Consider the following 20,191-nt stretch of genomic DNA (forward strand, 5'->3'; position numbering starts at 1 on the left):
GAGTCAGGTACATGAAATGGACTCAGGGGTGCATGTGAATTGAAACTCCCTTTCCAACATCCACACAACCTAGAGGCGGCCTGGGGTCCACGTGATGGGAGTGGGCTGGAGTCAAGCAGGAAAACCTACCAGGATATGGCAAATTGTTTCCTCTGAGTTGACCCACGCCCCTGATGGTTAACACATACTGAGGATTTTGATAACTTACGGTGCTGCTTTTGCTTCCAAGCTGTGCCCCACAGATCTGATGAGTGGTGTCGAAGGGATAATTTGATACCACAACCACATGGAGAGAACGGCCATGGAGATAATTTATTAACTTAAAATCTCTCACAGATACAAGCAATTGCCCACATTAAAAAAAAATGTTCACTGAGGTGAGGGGAAAGCACGAGCTGGGAAGAGTCTGCCGTGGTCTCCATCTCATTAATGACCACAGACTTCATCCGAGTCTCTCCTTTAGGCTTATTCCTTCTCTCTTGGGAGCCAAGTGTTGGGAGCAGGGCCAAGTGCAAAGGGCAGCTCTGAAGGAGAGAGCCCCTCCCTCCCCATGATGTTTGAGGTTTTCTAGCTAAGTCCCCACCATGGGGCTTGGGGCAGGTTTGGATGAACGCAAGCGTACCTCCAGGAAGGATGACTGTCGGCAAAAGTTTTTCCTTGATTAACCTTAGTTTTCTAAATCAGGCACTTTGGGCCCTTGTGGGGAGCTTTGGTGGACATACTTTGCACCATTTTGCAAACATTGATTTGTTTTTCTCTCACAGGATGGGGGGTAGCGGGGGGGGCAATGTTGGGGCAGTATCTGCAGCTCCCCTAATATGTATCTAGACTTCTTTTGAGAAAGCAGCTGGAGGGAGCCAGTCACTGTTGGGACTTAACCAGGAAGAAAGGCATACCCCTCTGTGTCAGACCCTCTTTCCGTAGGATATGTGCAATTAGGTCAAGCTTCCAGGCTCTACAACAGGCTCGAGTATGTATCTCAACGTAAGACAGATTAAGATGTTAATATACATGGTTCAATTTGTAAGGAAGATACTGGGTTAGACACAAATTCACATCCGATTGCCCTGAGACACAGAAAGTGCCCACAGGATAGAGAAAGGCAGCTGGTGGGGGAATGTAGCATATGAAAAATATGCTGATTGATGCTCTACTGAGAATCCATCTTTGCTCTTCCAAAATGCTCATGCAGGGGGAAGTAAAGAAGCAATTAAATCTGTGGCATGTGACAGTCTCACCCCAAAAGACCTCAGTTTAAATCTCATTTATGATTCTTCTAAAGCCAAACAAGCTTCTTAAATCATAATCCTTTTCTTGGTCCTTCCGGCACCCTCTTACTCTGAAGAGTTATAAAGACACCAGTGTCCAAATGGTAGAGTGTAGTTATCGCTGATCCAAGAGACGAATATACTTAAGGTGCATATGACACCTGGGGCAAGGAAAAGAAAGTTCTGGAAACTTAAGTTTAATTGAGAAAATGGCTGAGGGCTCTCAGTTTGCTTCTACCCATTCTGCTACACCAAAGGAAACTCAATTTTCCAAATCCTTTCTGAAATGGGATGAAATGGACTCAGTTACTTTCACAGGGGTGAGTTTTAAAAGGATATCATAATCTGCAATGTTTTTTCAACTTTTCAGTTGAATGCCTAAGATTAGTTAATCTTGACCTCAAAGTAAGGATATGGTATTGGTAAGTTCCATTCTTCTCTTTTCCAAAGAACAAAAAGACTCGAGTAAAGGAAGGCTGACTGGAGATGATAGGGCCTTAGCCTAAAGAAGAGACTGAGATTTAGATCCATTCAGATGAGGAATCTGTTTAACGAGGCTTTTGTAGGATGAAATAATCTGGTTTTGATAAAGATTGCAGGGAACCATGCAGGCTCACTAAGTGCAGTTTGCACTGAATGGTCTGACTTTGGCTACCAATCCTAACTAACTGACAAAGACTCTTTGTCCTACTTTAAGCCTGGGGATGGTGAAAGGGAGAGGAAAAAAAAAGCAGCACCTTCCAGATCAAATAAAGTCATTGGGTATACACATCTGGGAACACATTTTCCCCTTGCTTCCAATGGCTGAAACGTTGTAAACTCACTGGCTCTACCAGGCTCATTGTGCTGCCCACTGGCACGCGAGCCCACCAGAGCCCACTGTAAGCTGAAGGACCCATCTCAAGAGTCCTGCTGAACAGGAGAACAGAGAGGAAACGAGGCCTCAAGGATATTTCTTCCACAGGCCTTCTCTGGGTCAAATGGAAGCCCAGTGGGAAGGATGGGGAGATTCTGCTTGGGGTGGTCGAGGAGAACCTGGCAAGTAGAGATGGTTCTTTGAGGTCATGGGACAGCGGGTCTATAACCCTGAGCAGAGCATATAAAAGGCCTGGTCAACCCAGGGTCTTCGATCCTCATAGATAAGAGGGAGGACCAGGGAAAGCCTATCAGTCACGGCAGCTGATTCTCTTCTCTGGCCCCGACATCTTCCCCAGATACAGCCATGGGCAGTTCAAAAGAGTGAAGAATATAGACACTCAGGTCAATAAAGTGTACTGAGTTATTCCTCTTATTTATCCTGGGAAATGGGTGGATGGTAAGAGAAGCATTTCAGGTCTGTGCCTCCGTTTTATTTCCTTGGTTTCCAAGGGTGGGGTGAATCTCTCCCTCTAGCCCATTGTGCCCCTTGGTTAAGGGATGGGCCGCTGCTGGGCAGATGACTACTGACACCCACTCACAACTGGCCCTCAGTGTTGCTTGTGAGGGCAGGGGATTCAGTGGCCACGTGTACATAGAGGCAGGCGCTGAGGGAACAGAGGTGAAGGAGAGGTGGAGGCGTAAAGGGTCTGTCTTTCTGAAACTGCTTATGTTACAAAGGGCCCACTTTTAAAACAGAGGGATCTTTCAGTGAAAACGTTTTCCTTGTGTACAAAAGAAAGCCAACCTTTTCCAATAAAGCATTGAGAAGGAAACACTTGTGAATCAGGCTGAATATGCCAAGGCCATTGCACGTAGAAAGTGTCCTATGTTAATTTTCTAATCTCTGCTTGGCCTAGAAAAGATACCGCCCTCCACCCCCATAACCCCTTAATGTGTTACCTACTGATTGGTCTGACCAAAACCACTCTGGTTCATAGAATGATTTCTATGTTCAATACATAACAGGATGCTAGTATAGGAGAGACACAGTTACTTTGCCATCAAATAATTTAACATCCTATATCAGTACATAAAGAAGCCCACACATTTCTGGTGGAAATTTTGTAGCATGTGTTTCAATGTCAAATGAAAAATATATCTTCCAGGATTTGATTCTCCTCCAAGTCTTCAGGGGTCCTGCCTGCCCCTACCTTGTTCCAGATTGATTTTCGAGGACTGAGTCGGTAAGTACTGTGATTCCAGGCTCCAGCTTCTCTGGATGGATGGGTCTGAGATTTGGGAGCAGACTTTGGACTCAGAGACTGAACCAAATCCAACAGAGATGTCTCATACCTGTAACACACACACAACCCAGACAGAAAATGATCAGACCAATGAAACGTTAGAATCTAAGAAGCCTACAGAGTTGGGCTGCCTGGGGCAAGAATCAGATCACCGATCACAATCATTTCCAAGAGGGCCTTGTAGGGGAGCTTTAGGGAAGGTAAATAGCAGAAGGCCCTGCTGTCTGTCTGTAAGCTCTTCTCTTCTGCTGATCGTTAGCATTCTCTTCTAACCTGTGAAGGAAGACTGTGCAGTGGGCGAAGGAATTTGACAATAGTAATGGTGGTAGTAGTAATATTTATCGCAAGCTTATTAAGTGTCAGGCACTGTTCTTAATGCTTTACAGATATTCAACCTTCATTTAACCCTCTAAACAACCCAATGAAGTAGGTATTATATTAGTCTGATCTCTGCTATATACACGCGGAAACTGAGGCTCAGGAAGTAACTCATCCAACATGAAACCATTATATGACAAAGTCAGGATTTGGACCCAGGTAGTTTGTCCCCAGTGCTCTCATCCAGGACATTAATGCTGCCTCTCAAACTCTTCGCAGCCAGCCAGATCTGGTTTAAATCTCTGCTCTACTATTTGCAGGCTGTGTGATCTTGGGAAAGTTCAGAACTCTTGTTACCATTAAATGAATCAGTTGGTATAAATTAACATAATAAGTACTCAGTAAATACTTGTTCCCTTCCTGTTATCTTACTCCCACTCTCTCTAGAATCTTGGGAAAAGAAACTCTCATGTGAATCTATAAAGAGCTCCCTCCAAAGAAAGTCTGCCTTCGTGTCTTTCATTTTCATCAGAAAGGGTAAGTCTAGGGGCACCTGGGTGGCTCAGTTGGCTAAGTGACTGCCTGACTCTTGATCTGGGCTCAGGTCATGATCGCATGGTTCATGAGATTGAGCCCCTCATCAGGCTCTATGCTGATAGCCAGGAGCCTGCTTAGGATTCTCTCTTCCTCTCTCTCTGCCCCTCCCCTTCTCATGTGTACATACTCTCTCTCCCAAAATAAAAAAAACAAAGGTAAGCTTAGGGCAGCACAGAGGCAGAGAGGCTAGTGGTGGCCAATAACACCCTCATCCATGGCCCATTTGTATGTATGTCTAGTATGGAAAGCCAAAGGCATAAACGTATCTGCCTCCACATTCATTCATATGAGGGGCAAGTAGTTACTACAGATATATCATGAAGCCTCGAGCAGGGCATGTGCGACCTGTGCAGCTGCACAGGGCCCTGGACTTGGCTTCATGCTCTTCTGCCGTGATCTTGAAACTCTTGAGTTCATCTTTGACCTTGTGTTTTTGAAGTCTGATGACACAAGGGAGCAAGTGTGTTAGCAGAGATGTGCCGGTGTGCATATGTGAGTTCGGGCCCACAGGCACAGTGGACGACAACGGCAGCGTGTATGCCAAACAGGTGGCCTGGCTGCCGGGGTGCACACTCATGCCAGAAGCAGCCTGCAGGGGTGCTGCAGGGCGCCGGGGGTGTGGCTGGGGCGAGGACCTTGGCCTAGACTGGTTATGGTGATGGTGAAGGCAAGCGGAAGCAGCAGTGGGGAGAGGCTGGCCTGCCTGTCTCTTCCTAGCGCCCATCCCCAAGGCAAAACATTAGCTCTCTGGCCTGAGCACGAGGTGGGAATGGTAGTGTTTAGGCAACAGCACATTAGTAAATTATTATGAAACAGAAGCATACACACAGACACTGCAATAAAGCATATCGAAGAAATATTTGAATTCTTTGAAGAGTTTAGAATTTGGCTTTAAAAACTGCTGCATCATTGCAAAGCAAAGATCCACAGGTTTAGAAATACAAATTATCTTAAAGTCCTCCTATGAGGGCTTTAAGATACAAAACAGATGAGCATCAGGGAAGGGAAGGGAAGCAAAAATAATAGAAAAACAGGGAGGGGTCATAACATAAGAGACTCTTAAATATGCAGAACAAACAGAGGGTTGCTGGAGGGGTTGTAGGAGGGGGGTGGGCTAAATGGATGAGGGGCATTAAGGAATCTACTCCTGAAATCATTGTTGCACTGTATGCTAACTCACTTGGATATAAATTTAAAAAAAAAGAAATTAAATGTAAAGACTATTGCATCTGTTGGAAAAGAACACTTTTCACATTCAGCTTCAAATGAACTAATTAATGAGGAAGATAGTTTTAAAATTAATTTTTCTCTGTCATGAAAGATAAAGCAATAGAAAGCGTGAATAGGAGGTTAGAATTATATACAAATCATTAAGTGACTTTTGGTTTCTTGTATGACCTCTATAAGTTAGAGAACAAACCAGAGAAAAACAACACTGTACAAATTTATACTTACATTAGATTTTCTGATCACATAAAGCTAACGTGTATAAAGAATTGAATCTTTTTAGAAAAATTGATGTGTGTCATCAGCTCAAGAGATCCTCAAATTTATATTTTGAAATCATTTATCAGAAATCTATCCCAGTGTTGTCAGAGCCTATAAAATATTCCTAACAGTTCTAGTGTCAGTAGTATCAGCAGATTCTTCTCAAAATTAAAAATTACCAGAAATTATGTGCGATATTTCAATTGCCAACAGTGACTGATTTGCTTTTAATTGTATCATTTAAAATAAACTTGCTAAATGAATCAATTGTGATGATCTAATAAAGGAATTTAAAGAAAAGCCAGCCAGAAATATCTTATGATCAGTCAAGTTATCACATTAATAAAGTATTATTATTTGCTATGTAAAATGATGACCTCAAAAATATAAATTTTTTGCTATCTGTAGGTCTATGCTATTACTCATGTATCACCATTATTGGTAATGTTTTATACGTTTCTTCTTAAAGGAAAAAGCTTTGAACTTTAGTGCCTTTAACTGCACATTGTCATCCTACTGTTTGAACAAGGGGCCCCACGTTTTCACTCTGCTTTGGTTTCATAAGTTATGTAGCTTGCTCTGCCCTCAAGTCCCAGGCGAGATCAGGCTAATATCTCACGCATGGAAATGTCATCATTTTCTATGATATGAAAAACTGTAAATTGAAATTCCTTTCAGCAGACTTTTTTTACAGATTTTATTCTCACAGCATTAAGACACTGTTTCAATACAGTTATCTCTGCCATTCAAAACAATGGTTTCTGTGTTCAACCAAAATATCTTCATCGACTGAGCCACCCAGGCAGTTCAACCAAAATATCTTAAAGTGTAAGCCATTGAGGTGAATATTGCTTCCAAGAAAGTTTATCAGAAACACAGATCTACTTCATGCTCAAGGAATAGGCTTTGTTCGGATCTTCTTTGGAGACACATGGCAATGGTAATATGCATCTCTATACAGACTGCTAAATCTTTTCTTTACAGTTAGAAACAATGGAAAGCTGTATTTTTCTATATAATTTCATGCTTAAAATAGCTAGGGTGAGATACTTTGAATGAGGAAATAAACCAGCTACTTCCTCTATTAAAAAATAAAGCCAAAATAATTGGGGACCAGAAAGTATGTCAGAACTCCATCTTTCAGAGACACAAGCTGAAACAGAGAGTAATGATAGGGATTTGTGTTTAAAGACTAATTTAATAGGTACCAACTTATTTAATCATTTGAAAAAAAGTTGTGGGCTTCAAGTTCCTTCATAGTATTCTTATTCACATATAATAGAATAAAAAAATCTTTAGAACATGGAAAGAGTGTCCCACAAAACCACAGAAAGTTAGATCTGATGTATTAGGATAAGTGAGGTTAGGCAGCAGGACAAATTAACCTCAAAATTCCAATGGCTTCACATGACTCAAATCTATTTCATGCTTACACGATATGCTTACAGCAGGTCCAGGCAGAGAGTGGGTTCACCATCTTCTGGCCTGGAACATGGAACATGTAAGCCTCTCCACTGTCTCGGCAGGGCAGGGAAATGGAAGAATTGTGTATAGGTTGCTATAGGCTGGAAATGAACCAACATTTATCCTTATATATAATTGGCTAGAACTAGTCATGTAGCTCCAGAAGGGGATAAGAACTGGATATTGGCAAACACTAGTAATGTTTAGTCATGGAGGACTGGGTCTTAGACATCATTTGGAATAATTCTCTTATGCTACTGATGAGGAAACTGAGGTCCAGAGAGCCATACATGAACTGATTAGGGTCACACAGCAAGGGAGTGGCAGAACCAAGTGGTTTTTAATCCAGGAGACTTGACTTCCTAGCTATGGTTTTTAAAACGATCTTTATTAATTTGTTGCATTTTGATCTGCCAAATTATGTGGTCTTTCCTGATAACAAAAGTACTGTTAAAATCACTTGTTGAAGGGCGCCTGGGTGGCTCAGTCAGCTAAGCATCCGACTTCCGCCCAGGTCATGATCTTACAGTTCGTGAAGTCGAGCCCCGCGTCGGTCTCTGTGCTGACAGCTCAGAGCCTAGAGCCTGCTTCGGATTCTGTGTCTCCCTCTCTCTCTGTCCCTCTCCCACTCACACTGTCTCTCTCAAAAATAAAGAAACATTAAAAATTTTTTTAAAAAACCACACTTGTTGAAGGAAACTAGCTATGAAGCACCACTGAAATCTGAGACCCTTGCCTCCCTTACCTTTCTGATTTCTCTGCCACAGTGTAATCCGTGATTGAATATGGCTTCTAGAGAAGTGGAATCTTTGTGATAACAGCAGAACCATGAAGATGAGCATTTGTACTTTAGGGTAAATTAAATTATTGGTGAAAAGATAGCCCAGTTGACTAGAAATGTGGATATGTTCACACTAAGTTACAAGTAATCATGCTATACTTTTAAAATAAAACGTAATTGGAAACAGCAACCATTTTCTTCACGTTTCCTTAGTTACACATCTTCTTTATCTTGGTGGAGAGACTAAATAGCTTGAAATACCACCCGATTTTATACCAGAATTATAAAGGCAATAAAGCAAAATAAAAAATGAATTCCTATAATATTTTACACTAAATACAGCAAAGAGTACTGTTTATTTATCAAATTGTGATCTGTGAGCAGTGTGTCTTAAGTGTGCTCACGTGACATGTGACAGGAGATTATACAGTTGATTAGTTTGGCCTAGCCCTGATGGGAGTTTGGTATGCAATTAATTTAAAGGGATATGTAACTTATCCACACCTATGAAATGGCATCCATCGAAAACCTCAGACTCTGTTGGCCTTCCTGGCCCCTGTACCTCACAGAGCTGGTACTCGGGAGTTACCTTGGCACACAGGCTGACTTAAATAGCTTCCTTATGGAGAGGTGATGAGGTGAGAAGGCTTATCTGGTTTATTCTGCTAGGTCCATCCAGGAAGCAATCTGAAGTTGGCTGAACTGGCATCAATTCTGTCCTCCCAGAACTCCTGTTCCACTTTTGGTTGCCTCCTGACCTAGCAAGATACTGAGACAAAACCCAGGGGAGGACGCGGCCTCTGGAGCTTTTCCCTTGCATTCCCGTTTTTCATCTTTTGTGATTTCAGACCTTTCCTCATACCCTCCTCTTCTCTTGTCTTTTAAATGATGTATGTCCCAGGCCTCAATCCTTAGTTCTCATATTTTAGGTAATTCCACTCATTCATATGACTTTTAACATCCATATGTCAATGGCTTCTAAATGTATAGCTCCAATGTGATGCTCTTGAGTCCCAGACTCACATCTCCATTTGGGTGTGTAACAAGCATGTCAAACTATCCTAAACAGAACTCACTTTTTTTCTTTTTTCTTCTTTAAATTCTGTTCCTTTCCATCAACCCAGCTACCTCTGGGCCTGAACATGTGCTGTATCCCCCGCTTAGGATGCTCTGATGTCAGATCTTGCTTGCCCACTCTATTCATTAATGTCACCTCTTCGAAGAGCCCTTCCCTAAATGCTCTATTGGAAATAGCCATCATACCATGGCCACTTTATCTCATTATGGTGTTTTATTTTCTTTATATTCCTCAATACTACCTGAAATACATTATTTATTTTCTTTCTCTTTTAACAGTCATGGGCTCCATGAGGGTAGGGTCATTATTGTGTTAAATGACATTATCGCCTGTGCCTAGAATGGTATCTGACACAAGGTAAGTGCTAAATATTTTTTGGGAATAAAATAAATGGGCCAGTGGCTTAAATTTTAAATTTTTGTACCTTCCTCCATAGGTATTTTTTTGACAGCTAGTCTTTAAAAAAATCATCATATATTTCAAACATTCTCAAAACTATTACCCATCCACATATTCTCTTGTTCTCATCTTACAAGAAAGGATACTACACATATGATTTGTATAAACCTCTTTTTCATTTGGTATATTGGAACTATTTTTTCCATACCAATTCTTTACAGCATTATTTTTAATGAAGAGCACTTTGGTTAGGTCCACGGTTTTTTGAGATGAAATCAACTATTTTTCTTATTCCTTCTCTCAATTGCTCAATGCCCAAAGGGTATTCCCCACTCCAATCCATCATAATTGAGCAAACTACTGCTATCTTTATTATATTCTGTATTTTCTCATTCCCTTTCCATGACCTTCAACACTTCTGGAGCTTTTGCTTCATGACATACTTGGCGATATTTTGTACTCTTCTTAGAGTACTTCCTTCAACTCCTATTTTAACTGAAACCTGGCTCTTTTGATGAGGTCAACGCTTTCCTACATTCTTCTCAGTGGGCATTGTTTACACTCAACACACTCTCTGTATTTCATGGTCAAAGGGTAGTACTGGAATCATCACTGCTTCCATTACTGCTTTTCGTTCACGATTCTCCCAGTACATACATTAAGTTCCTTTTGCTCTGAGTATCCTGTCACTGCTCTACCACCCTCAATCTTTCTTCCTCTGTATCATCTATTTACTCACTCACTCAGTCACTGAAGATGTTAAGACTGGGATCAGTCTTTTTTTTCAATTCAACTCATACCATCACCCTGTAATGTCAACATCATATGAATGAGACTGGACCAACACTCTGACTTCTTGGTTCTTGGACATCTCAGGTCAAAGACTTTCTCAGCAAGCCTAACTCTTCATATCCTGGAACTTGTCATCAATTAAAATGACATCTTTTCTGAATTCAGTAATTCAAACATCCTACTACTTCCTGATGCCCACATCTTACCCACAAGCTTGCTTTTTCAACTGTGTCCACCATCTCTGCCCATTGGTCTCATCAGACCATTAGTTCAAATAATGATTGTTCTAAGAATGAAGATTAAAGTAGTGAACAAGATTGCTAAAAATCTCTGTCCTGGTAGGACCATTAACAGCATACTTTCTTCCCAGCCCTTTATCCCTTATTCAACCTCAATTTCATGGTCTGGTATTCCAATCACTCATTTAACAATGCTTTTAAAAATATGTCCACAATCTTTCTGTCCTCTCCCCTAAACCTGGCAAAAGCACAACAGTGCATGAATCTAAACGTCTGCCTTTTCTGTGAGTTATAGCTGGGCAACTTAGTGTAAATAAAACAATGTTCAGATAAACAAGCAAACAAAGAGCAAATCCAATATAAATTATAGTCACTAGTCTTAAATAGGTGTTAAACATTTTCTGACAAATCAGTTGTTTTGCTCTCATTTCCTCTTCTCATCACTTTCCCAAACAGATGGTCTCGCTTCCCACTTCAGAGAAAACAGAGGTCATTAAAGAGAAATTGTATCTATTCTATCAAGTTTACAAGTCTTTCACCACTCTTCATTTCCTTCTTTCACACCAAAGGAAGTGATCCTTCTTTTAGATAAGACTAACCCCTCCATTTATGTTTCTTGGGAATATTTTTGTATTGACTATCCACTCTAGAACCTTCACTCTTTTCCTGCTTACTGGTTAATCAAGAGCACCTAAGAAGATCTCTCCTTTCATAACCAAACCATTTCTCAATTTATTACAATCTGGCTTTCATCTTCTACCACACTGCTAAAATTGAAATTGCCAAATTCATCAATGACCTCCATGTTGTTAAATCAAATGGACTTTTTGTAGCTCTTATTTTACATAATGTCTCGGCAGCATTCAATGTGGCTGACTGCTTCTTTATAAACTTTAAACTGTTTTATTGAAATAAAAAGTACACGCAGAAGTTACATGTATTTAAAGCATACAGCTCAGTGATTTTTAGTTTATTAAGAAATAGGCAACTATCATACTTTAATTTGAAAACATTTTCATTGTCCCTGGGAAAGAAACCCTGTACCTATTAGCAGTCACTTTCTATTTCTAACCCCTCTCCAAGCCCTAGGCAACCACTATCTATTTCCATAAAATTTCCTGAACATTTCATATAAATAAAACCATACAATATATGGCCTTTTGTGAATGGCTTTGTCATTAAGCATATGTTTTCAAGGTTCAGTCATGTTGTACCAGGTATCACTACTTCATTCTTCTTTGTTGCCAAATAATATTCCACAGTATGGATATACCACATTTTGTTTATCCATGCATCACATGATAGACATTTGGGTTGTTTATACCTTGTGGCTAGTGTGAACAATGCCTCAATGTACAGTTGTGTGCAAATTTTAGCATGGACACATGTTTTCATTTCTCTTAGGTAAATAGGAGTGGAATTGCAAACTCTATGTTTAACCTTTAAGGAACGGTCATACTGTTTTCCAAAGTGGATGTTATCAGTAGGTGGAAGTCTTTGTTCTGGGATTATAAAGCTTCTTCAGAGAAGAATCTTACAATATTCTACATGGGAGGGAGGTGTGGTCTACTTCTGGGTCAGGGAGGGAGCCAACCTTCCCATTTGTACACTTTAAATTTATCCTATTTTCAGCCTTCTGACTCATTTCACTTTCTAGAGTATGACACTCCTTAATGTCTCCTCTCTGTTGAATTTCTTCATAGTTAATCTCCAGTTTTCTGTTTGGGACGAATATTCCATATATGGTACTATAGCAGAGGTACTGGGTTTTTAAATTATTACTTCAAATATGATAGCTCCATAATATTTTTAGTTCCACTCCATATCATTATTTTCCATTGTTCATGTTGCTTCTAATTGCCAAATCTTTCCAAAGTTCTATGACATCAGTCTCTTTCTGTGTGAACACATTTCTCAGTGTTTTCTATGTGGTAGCTTCTTCTCTTGTATTTAGTAAGATTCATTCATTTTCCATTTTCCAAACTTCATTCATTTTCCATTTTCCAAAAATTCATTCATTTTCCATTTTCCAAAAATGTACATAAATCTATGATATATTCATGTCTTTTCTACTGTACTTATTCTTGTGACTTTATACCTTTAAAAACATTTACATACTGTCATCTTATTGGTGTCTCGAGAAATTGAAAAGATAAATAGAATTTCCCAATTCATTAGCTAGGGAATATATTTTCAGAGAGGTTAAATAAATTTAAGTTTATTATTAGGAATTCCCTATTTTATCATCACTTATATGAATGTGTCTCCCCCACCCTTCCCCACCATATCTTTTAAATAGGTAATGGTGGGGTATGTGGGTAGTTCAGTTGGTTGATCATCCAGCTCTTCTCTTGGTTTAGGCTCAGGTCATGATCTCATAGTTTGTGGGTTTGACCCCTGCATCGGGCTCTGCACTGACAGCAGGGAGTCTGCTTGGGATTCTCTGTCTCCCTCTCTTTCTGCCCCTTCCCCAGTCATGTGTCTGTGCCCCCCCCATCTGTCTCTCAGTCTCAAAATAAATAAACTAAAAAAATTTTAAATATGTTGGTATAGAGATTTATAGTAATTAAGTCTCTCAATTTCCTTAGGTTATTTTTTCCAATTGATTTCTTATGGCTTTTATGGGTGAGCAATTATAATGAATATAAATAATGACAGGGTTTATGTGTTTTCTATCATTTGCATTCTGTATTATTGTATTGGCTAACACTTTCAGGGAAATGATAAAACTATAGTTTTTATAAAAAAGACTTTTAAAAATGTTTATTTTTGAGAGAGAGAATGCAAGTGGGGGAAGGGCAGAGAGAGAGAGACAGAGAATCCCAAGTAGGCTCTGTGCTGTCAGCAGAGAGCCAGATGCAGCACTCAAACTCATGAACTGTGAGATCATGACCTAAGACGAAATCAAGAGTTGGACGCTTAACTGAATGAGTCATCAATGCATCCCTAAAACTATTGGTTTTATAGGCACAATGTCTACTCTCAGATCACAGTGTAATTAAATTAGAAATCAATAATGGAAAGATTATTGGGAAAGCCCAACATACATGGAAATTAAAAAACATACTTCTAAATAATACATAAATCAAAGAATAAATCTCAAGATAAACTAAAAAAAATATTTTTAACTAAATAAAAATGAAAATAGAACTTAACAAAATTTGTGAGATATAGCAAAAGTAGTGCTTAGAGGGAAATTTATAGCAATGAATGCATATATTAGAAAAAAAGAAAATTTAAATCAGTCACCTGACTATCCACCTTATGAAACTAGAAGAAAGCAGATTAAATCTATAGTAAGAAGAAAATAAACAATAAGTAGAGCAGAAACCAATGTAATTAAAAACAAGAAATCAATAGAGAATCAATGAAATCAAAAGATAGTTCTTAAAAAGAGCAATAATAAAATTGATAAGCTTTTACCCAGGCTAACTAAGAAAAAAAAAAGAGAGAGATGACAGATATTACTAATATCAGAGCTAAAAGAGGAGATGTCATTACAAAGCCCATGAACATTAAAAGGATAATAAAAAAATACTATGAACAACTCTATTCCCACAAATGTGATAACACAGATGAAATGAACCAATTCCCTGAAAGACACAACTGCCAAAAATCACAAAAGAAATAGATAATCTGAATAGGCCTATATCTATTAAAGAAATTGAATTGGGAACTAATAATCTTCCAAAACAGAAAGCTTCAGGTCCAGATGGATTCACTGGTGAATTCCACCAACATTTAAGGAATAAATTCTACCAATTCTCTATAATCTCTTTCAGAGGGTGGAAGCAAAAGGAATCCCTCCTAACACATTCTATGAGGCCAGCATTACTCTAATACCAAAACCAGACAAAGAAACTACAAGAAAACTACATACCAATATCTTTCATAAACATAGATGCAAAAATATGCAGCCAAGTGGATATGCAAAGTTTATTAAACATTTGAAAAATCAATTAATGTAATCTATCACATCTACAGGCTGAAAAAGAAAAACACATGATCCTATCAATAAATATAGAAAAAGTATTTGACAAATCCAAAACCGATTAATAATAAAAATTCTCAGTAAACTAGGAATGAAGGGAACTTCCTCAACTAATAAAGAATATCTACAAAAAACCCCAAAGCTAATATCATACCATACTTAATAAGTTGAAAAACTTACGGGTATGATACATGGATATTCTCTCATCACTTTGTACTGGAAAATCTAGCTACTGTAATAAGATAGAAAAAGGAGATAAAAGGATGTAAAACTGTTTTTGTTCACTGATGCCATGACTGTCTATGTAAAGAACCCAAAAGAATCAACAAAAACTCCTGGAAATAAGAAGTGATTATAGCCAAGGTTACAGGATACAAGGTTCATATACAAAAGTCAATCACTATATACTGTAATGAATGAGTACAATTTGAAATAAAAAATACAATAATGTTTACACTAGTATCCCCGAGTGAAATACTTCATTAGAAATATAACAAAATATGTACAAGATTTACATGAGGAAAACTACAGAACTCTGATGAACAAAATCAAAGAACTAAATAAATGGATAGATATTCCACATTCAAAGATAGGAAGACTCAATATTGTCAAGATGTCAGTTCTTTGCAGATGATCTATAGATTCAATGTTATCAATCCCAATGAAAATCTCAGCATATTATTTTGTGGATGCTGACAAACTGATTCTAAATCTTATGTGGAGAGAAAAAAAGATCAAGAATAACCAACACAATACTGAAGAGCAAAGTTGGAGAGAACTTACACTACCTGACTTTTAAGACTTATAATAAAGCTGCAGTAATCAAGACAATGTGGTATTGGTAAAATAACAAATAGATAAACGGAACAAAACAAAGAGCCCTGAAGTAGACCTACATAAGTAAAATCAACTGATCTTTTGACAAAAGAACAAAGGCAATATACTGGAGGAAAGACAGCCTTTTAAACAAATGTTCAAACATGGTCTGGGACAAATGGGCACCCATATTTGAGAAAATAATTCTGGACACAGACCTTTCAACTTTCACACAAATTAGCTAAAAACAGTCCATAGACTTGGGGTGCCTAGGTGGTTTAGTTAGTTAAGTGTCCAACTTTGGCTCAGGTCATGATTTCATGGTTTGTGGGTTCAAGCCCCACAATGGACCCCATACTGACAATGTGGAGCCTGCTTGGGATTCTCCATCTCTCCCTCTCTCTCTGCCCCTCTTCCATTTGCACTTTCTCTCTCTCTCAAAAATAAATAAATAAATCTTTTAAAAAAAAAAAAATAAAAATGGGCCATAGACCTAAAGGTAAAATACAAAACTAGAAAATCCCAGAAGATAAACAGGAGAAATGCTAGATGACGTTGAGTATGGTGATTACTTCTTAGATACAACACCAAAGGCACTATCCATAAAAGAAATAATTGATATGATGAACTTCATTAAAATTAAAAACTTCAGCTTTGCAAAAGAAAATGTCAAGAGAATGAGAAGGCAAGGCACAGTCTGGGAGAAAATATTTGCAAAAGACACATAAGGATTATTATCCAAAATATATGAAGAACACTTAAAACCCAGTAATAAAGGGGTGCCTGGTGGCTCAGTTGGTTAAGGGTCCGACTTCAGCTCAGGTCCTAATCCTATGGTCTGTGGGTTCGAGCCCTGCATTGGGCCTGGAGCCTGGTTCAGATTCTGTGTCTCCCTCACTCTCTGCCCCTCCCCAACTCATGCTCTATCTCTCCCCCTCTCTCTAAAATAAACATAAAGAAATTAAAAACCAATAAAAAATCAAAGAACCCAATTAAAAAAGACTAAAGACCATAAAAGATACCTTACTAGTGTGAAGAAATATAGATGGAAAGTAAGCATATGAAAAGATGCTCCACATCTTATGTCATTAGGGAAATACAAACCCAAACAATAAGATACCACAATACACTTATCAGAATAGCCAAAATCTGGAACACTGACAACACTAAATGCTGATGAGATATGGAGCACAGGAACTCTCATACATTACTAGTGGGAATGCAAAATGGTACTGTCACTTTGGAAACCAGTTTGGCAGTTTCTTACAAGACTAAGCATATTCTTACCATGTGATCCAGTAATTGTGTTCCTTGGCATTTACCCAAAAGGGTTAAGAACATGTCTATATAAAAACCTCACATGGATGCTTATAGCTGTCTTATTCATAATAGCCTAAACTTGAAAGCAATCAAGATATCTTTCAATAGGTGAATGGCTAAATTAATTGTGGTACATAAAGACAATGGAACATTATTCAGCACTAAAAAAAGAAATCAAGCCATGAAAGACATGTTGGGAACTTACAAACGTATTACTAAGATAAAGAAGCCAAGCTGGAAAGGCTACATACTGTATGATTCCAACCCTATGACATTCTGGAAAAGACAAAACTATGGATATAAAAAAAGATCCTTGGTTGCTGGGGGTTGAACAAGGGGGCAGTGCAAACACTCTGTATGATACTGTAAATGCTGGACACATGTCATTATAAATTTGTCCAAATGTATAGAATGTACACCACAATGAGTGTACCATGAAAACTATGGACTTTAGCTGATTATGATGTGTCAATGTAGGTTCATCAATTGTAATAACATGTACTTCTCTGGTGGGGTTTGTTGATAATGAGGAAGGCTACACAGGTGTGAGGGTAAGGGATATATGAGAAATTTCTTTATCTCCCTCTTAATTTTGCTATGAACCTAAAACTGCCCTAAAAAATAGTCTTTAAAAAATTAACTTGAAATGGATTATAGACTAAATGTGAAACATCAACTGTAAAACTTTTAGAAGAAAACATAGGAAAAAACATCTGTGACCTGGAGTTAGGAAAATAAGTTTTAGATATGATATCAAGAGCATAATGGATAAAAGAAAAAATTTGATAAATTAGACTTCATCAAAATTAAAAACATTTATCTGTGAAAGACACTTTAAGAGAATGAAAAGAACAAGTTCTACACTGGAAGAAAATATTTTCAAAATCACATGTCTAACAAAGGACTTCTATCCAGAATATGTAAAGAAGTCTCAAAATGATACCAGATGGAAATCTGGATGTACACAAAGTGGAGTTCATAACTTATGTATGAGTTAAATGTATGACAACAGTAGCATCAAGGCAGGGAAGGGGAAAGTGGAAGTATACTGTCGTATGGGTCTTATACCATATATGAAGTGCACTAGTATTACTTAAATGTGGACTCTTCTAATTATTTGCGATACTATCAGTGGCACTTTTATTAATTTCAGTTTCTAATTGTTCATTGTACAGAAGTAGCAATGAATTTTGTATTTCGCCTTTTATCCTGCAACTCTTATAGACTCATTTAGTTCTAGGAACTTCCTGTAGAGTCCATGAGATTTTTTTTTATGTAGACAATCATTTTGCCTGTCAATAGGGACAGTTTTATTTATCCTTTTCCAATTCTTCATTTGATGTGTTTTAGCTTTTCTTTTAGAGCAGCTCTGCTAGTGATGAATTCAATTTTCCTTCATTGGAGGATGTGTTCACTTCACCTTAATTCTTCAAAGAAATTTTCACTGGATATGGAGTTCTGGATTGACAGTTCCTTTCCATCAGCACTTTAAAAATAGTGTTGCCCATCTTCTGATAAGAGATGCATATTCATTAGAATTATTGTTCCCCTATATGATATATATCAAAATTTTCTGGCAACTTCCAGTATTTCTTTCTAGTTTCTAGTTTTCACAAGTCTAATTATGATGTGTCTGGAAGAGGATTTCTTAGAATTTCTCTTGCTTGGGATTTGCTGAGCTTCTAAGTCTTCTTGTGTCTTTTACTAAACATGAGAAATTTTCTTCTAATATTTTCTACTTTACATTCTTTCTCCCCTTTCTGGTATTCTTATACAGGTAGGTCCCTGAGGCTCTATTTATATTTTTTCAATCTTTTTTTTCCTTCCCATTGTCCAGAATGAATAATCTCTACTGATTTAACCACAAGCCTACTGACTTTCCTGTCATCTTCTATCCTGCTATTGAGCCCACCCAGTGGATTTAAACATTTCAGTTACTGTATTTAACTCTTTCAGAGCTAAAATATGCATTTGGTTCTTTATATCTTCTATTTCAAGGCTGAGACTTTTATTTTTCTATTTGAAGAGAGTCTGCCCTTCCTTCATGAAACACAGTTATGTGCTCTAACGTGGATCAATCCAACATCTGTGTCATCTCTGGTTTGGCATCTATTGATTATATCTTTTCTTGTGGGTTGCAATTTTCAATGTTCTTCATATCTAAGTAATTCTGGACTCTATCCAGGACATTTGGAATATGTTATGAAACTCTGGGTTTTGTTTAAATTCTAAAGAGATTTTCAAATTTATTTTGTCCTGTTGTAGCAAGCATTCAATCAGGATTAGTCCAGCACATAGTTCCAACCTGTTTTCTGTGAAGTGTTGTTATGTCATTCAAGTTTTCAAAGTATTTGCAATGCTAGTTGGATCATTACCACATGTACCCTACCCAGTGGACAGTGTGGGAACTGGGCAGTGGTCAATCCTGTAGCACAAAGCATGGGGTCTGCTGTCAAGGGAAGGGGCCAGAAAAGTTCTTCTGTAAAGGGCCATATTTTAGGCTTTGTTGGCCAAGAGGCAACATTCATGAGAAGGTACTACTACATAGCAAGGGAGAAAATAAATTCTACAATGTTTATTATTATTATTTTAATGTTTTAAATTTACTTTTGAGAGAGAGAGAGAGACAGTGTGAGCAGGGAAGGGTCAGAGAGAGAGGGAGATACAGAATCGGAAGCAGGTTCTGGGCTCTGAGCTAGCAGTCAGCACAGAGCCTGAGTGGGGCTCGAACCCATGAACTGTGAGATCATGACCTGAGCCAAAGCCAGACGCTTAACCAACTGAGCCACCCAGGCACCCCTACAATGTCTATTATTGACAAAATTAAGCATGGAATAGTAATTTAGTAAACGTTTTTTTTCATCCAGGTCTACTGATAAGAAGAATGGAATTCTTTTGGGGGGGGCTGCTGGGAAGATAGTTTCACTTAATTATGTTTCAAAGTTAGTATTTTTTATCATCCAAATTGAAAATATTCATCTGTTAATGCTGATCTACAATAAATTTTAAAAATATATTTCATCTATAAAAAAGACTTTTGGAGTGGAGCCAAGATGGCGGACAGGAAGGGAGCTCTGTAAACTCCGTCCGCACCATTTATCGAACTAAGAAGGATATTACATTCATCTGGGAGAGTGGAAGGAGAAAATACGAACTCCAGAAGGAATAGAACCTCAAGGATATCTGAGTGAGTGGGGGCGAATGGGGGAGATCTGAAAACAGGCCAGCCCGGGACGGGCAGGGGAGGTAAGATCCCCAGCCCAACGTGGCGCAAGCGTGCAGCGCCCGGGAGACAAAGGGAAGAGACAGAGTCGGAACACGCTCACAGAACTGTCTCTGGGGAAGAGGTATAGAACGCTTGGCTGCGCTTGGAGACAGAAACCCACTCCATAGATAACTGCTGGGTAGCCAGAATCCCGAACCGGGGTGGCGCAAGAGAAGGAATAGCCTCCAGCCCTAAGCCATCTCGGCGGGGAAT

At 38.6% G+C, this 20,191-nt stretch overlaps 1 protein-coding gene across 3 annotated transcripts in view; it reads right to left on the minus strand.

Annotated features, from left to right (window-relative positions):
* Positions 1–287: 287 nt before the first annotated feature.
* The window catches only part of KIAA1328 (KIAA1328 ortholog), a 336,176-nt gene continuing 316,272 nt past the window's right edge, over positions 288–20,191 (minus strand). For all 3 annotated transcript variants that reach the window (XM_029921484.1, XM_029921482.1, XM_029921483.1), the window contains one exon: positions 288–3,479. In XM_029921484.1, coding sequence (XP_029777344.1) covers positions 3,269–3,479 — 211 coding nt within the window. In that variant the 3' untranslated portion in view covers positions 288–3,268. The remainder of the gene's footprint in view (positions 3,480–20,191) is intronic.

Source organism: Suricata suricatta, chromosome 14, assembly GCF_006229205.1.
Source record: "Suricata suricatta isolate VVHF042 chromosome 14, meerkat_22Aug2017_6uvM2_HiC, whole genome shotgun sequence".
NCBI lineage: Eukaryota > Metazoa > Chordata > Mammalia > Carnivora > Herpestidae > Suricata > Suricata suricatta.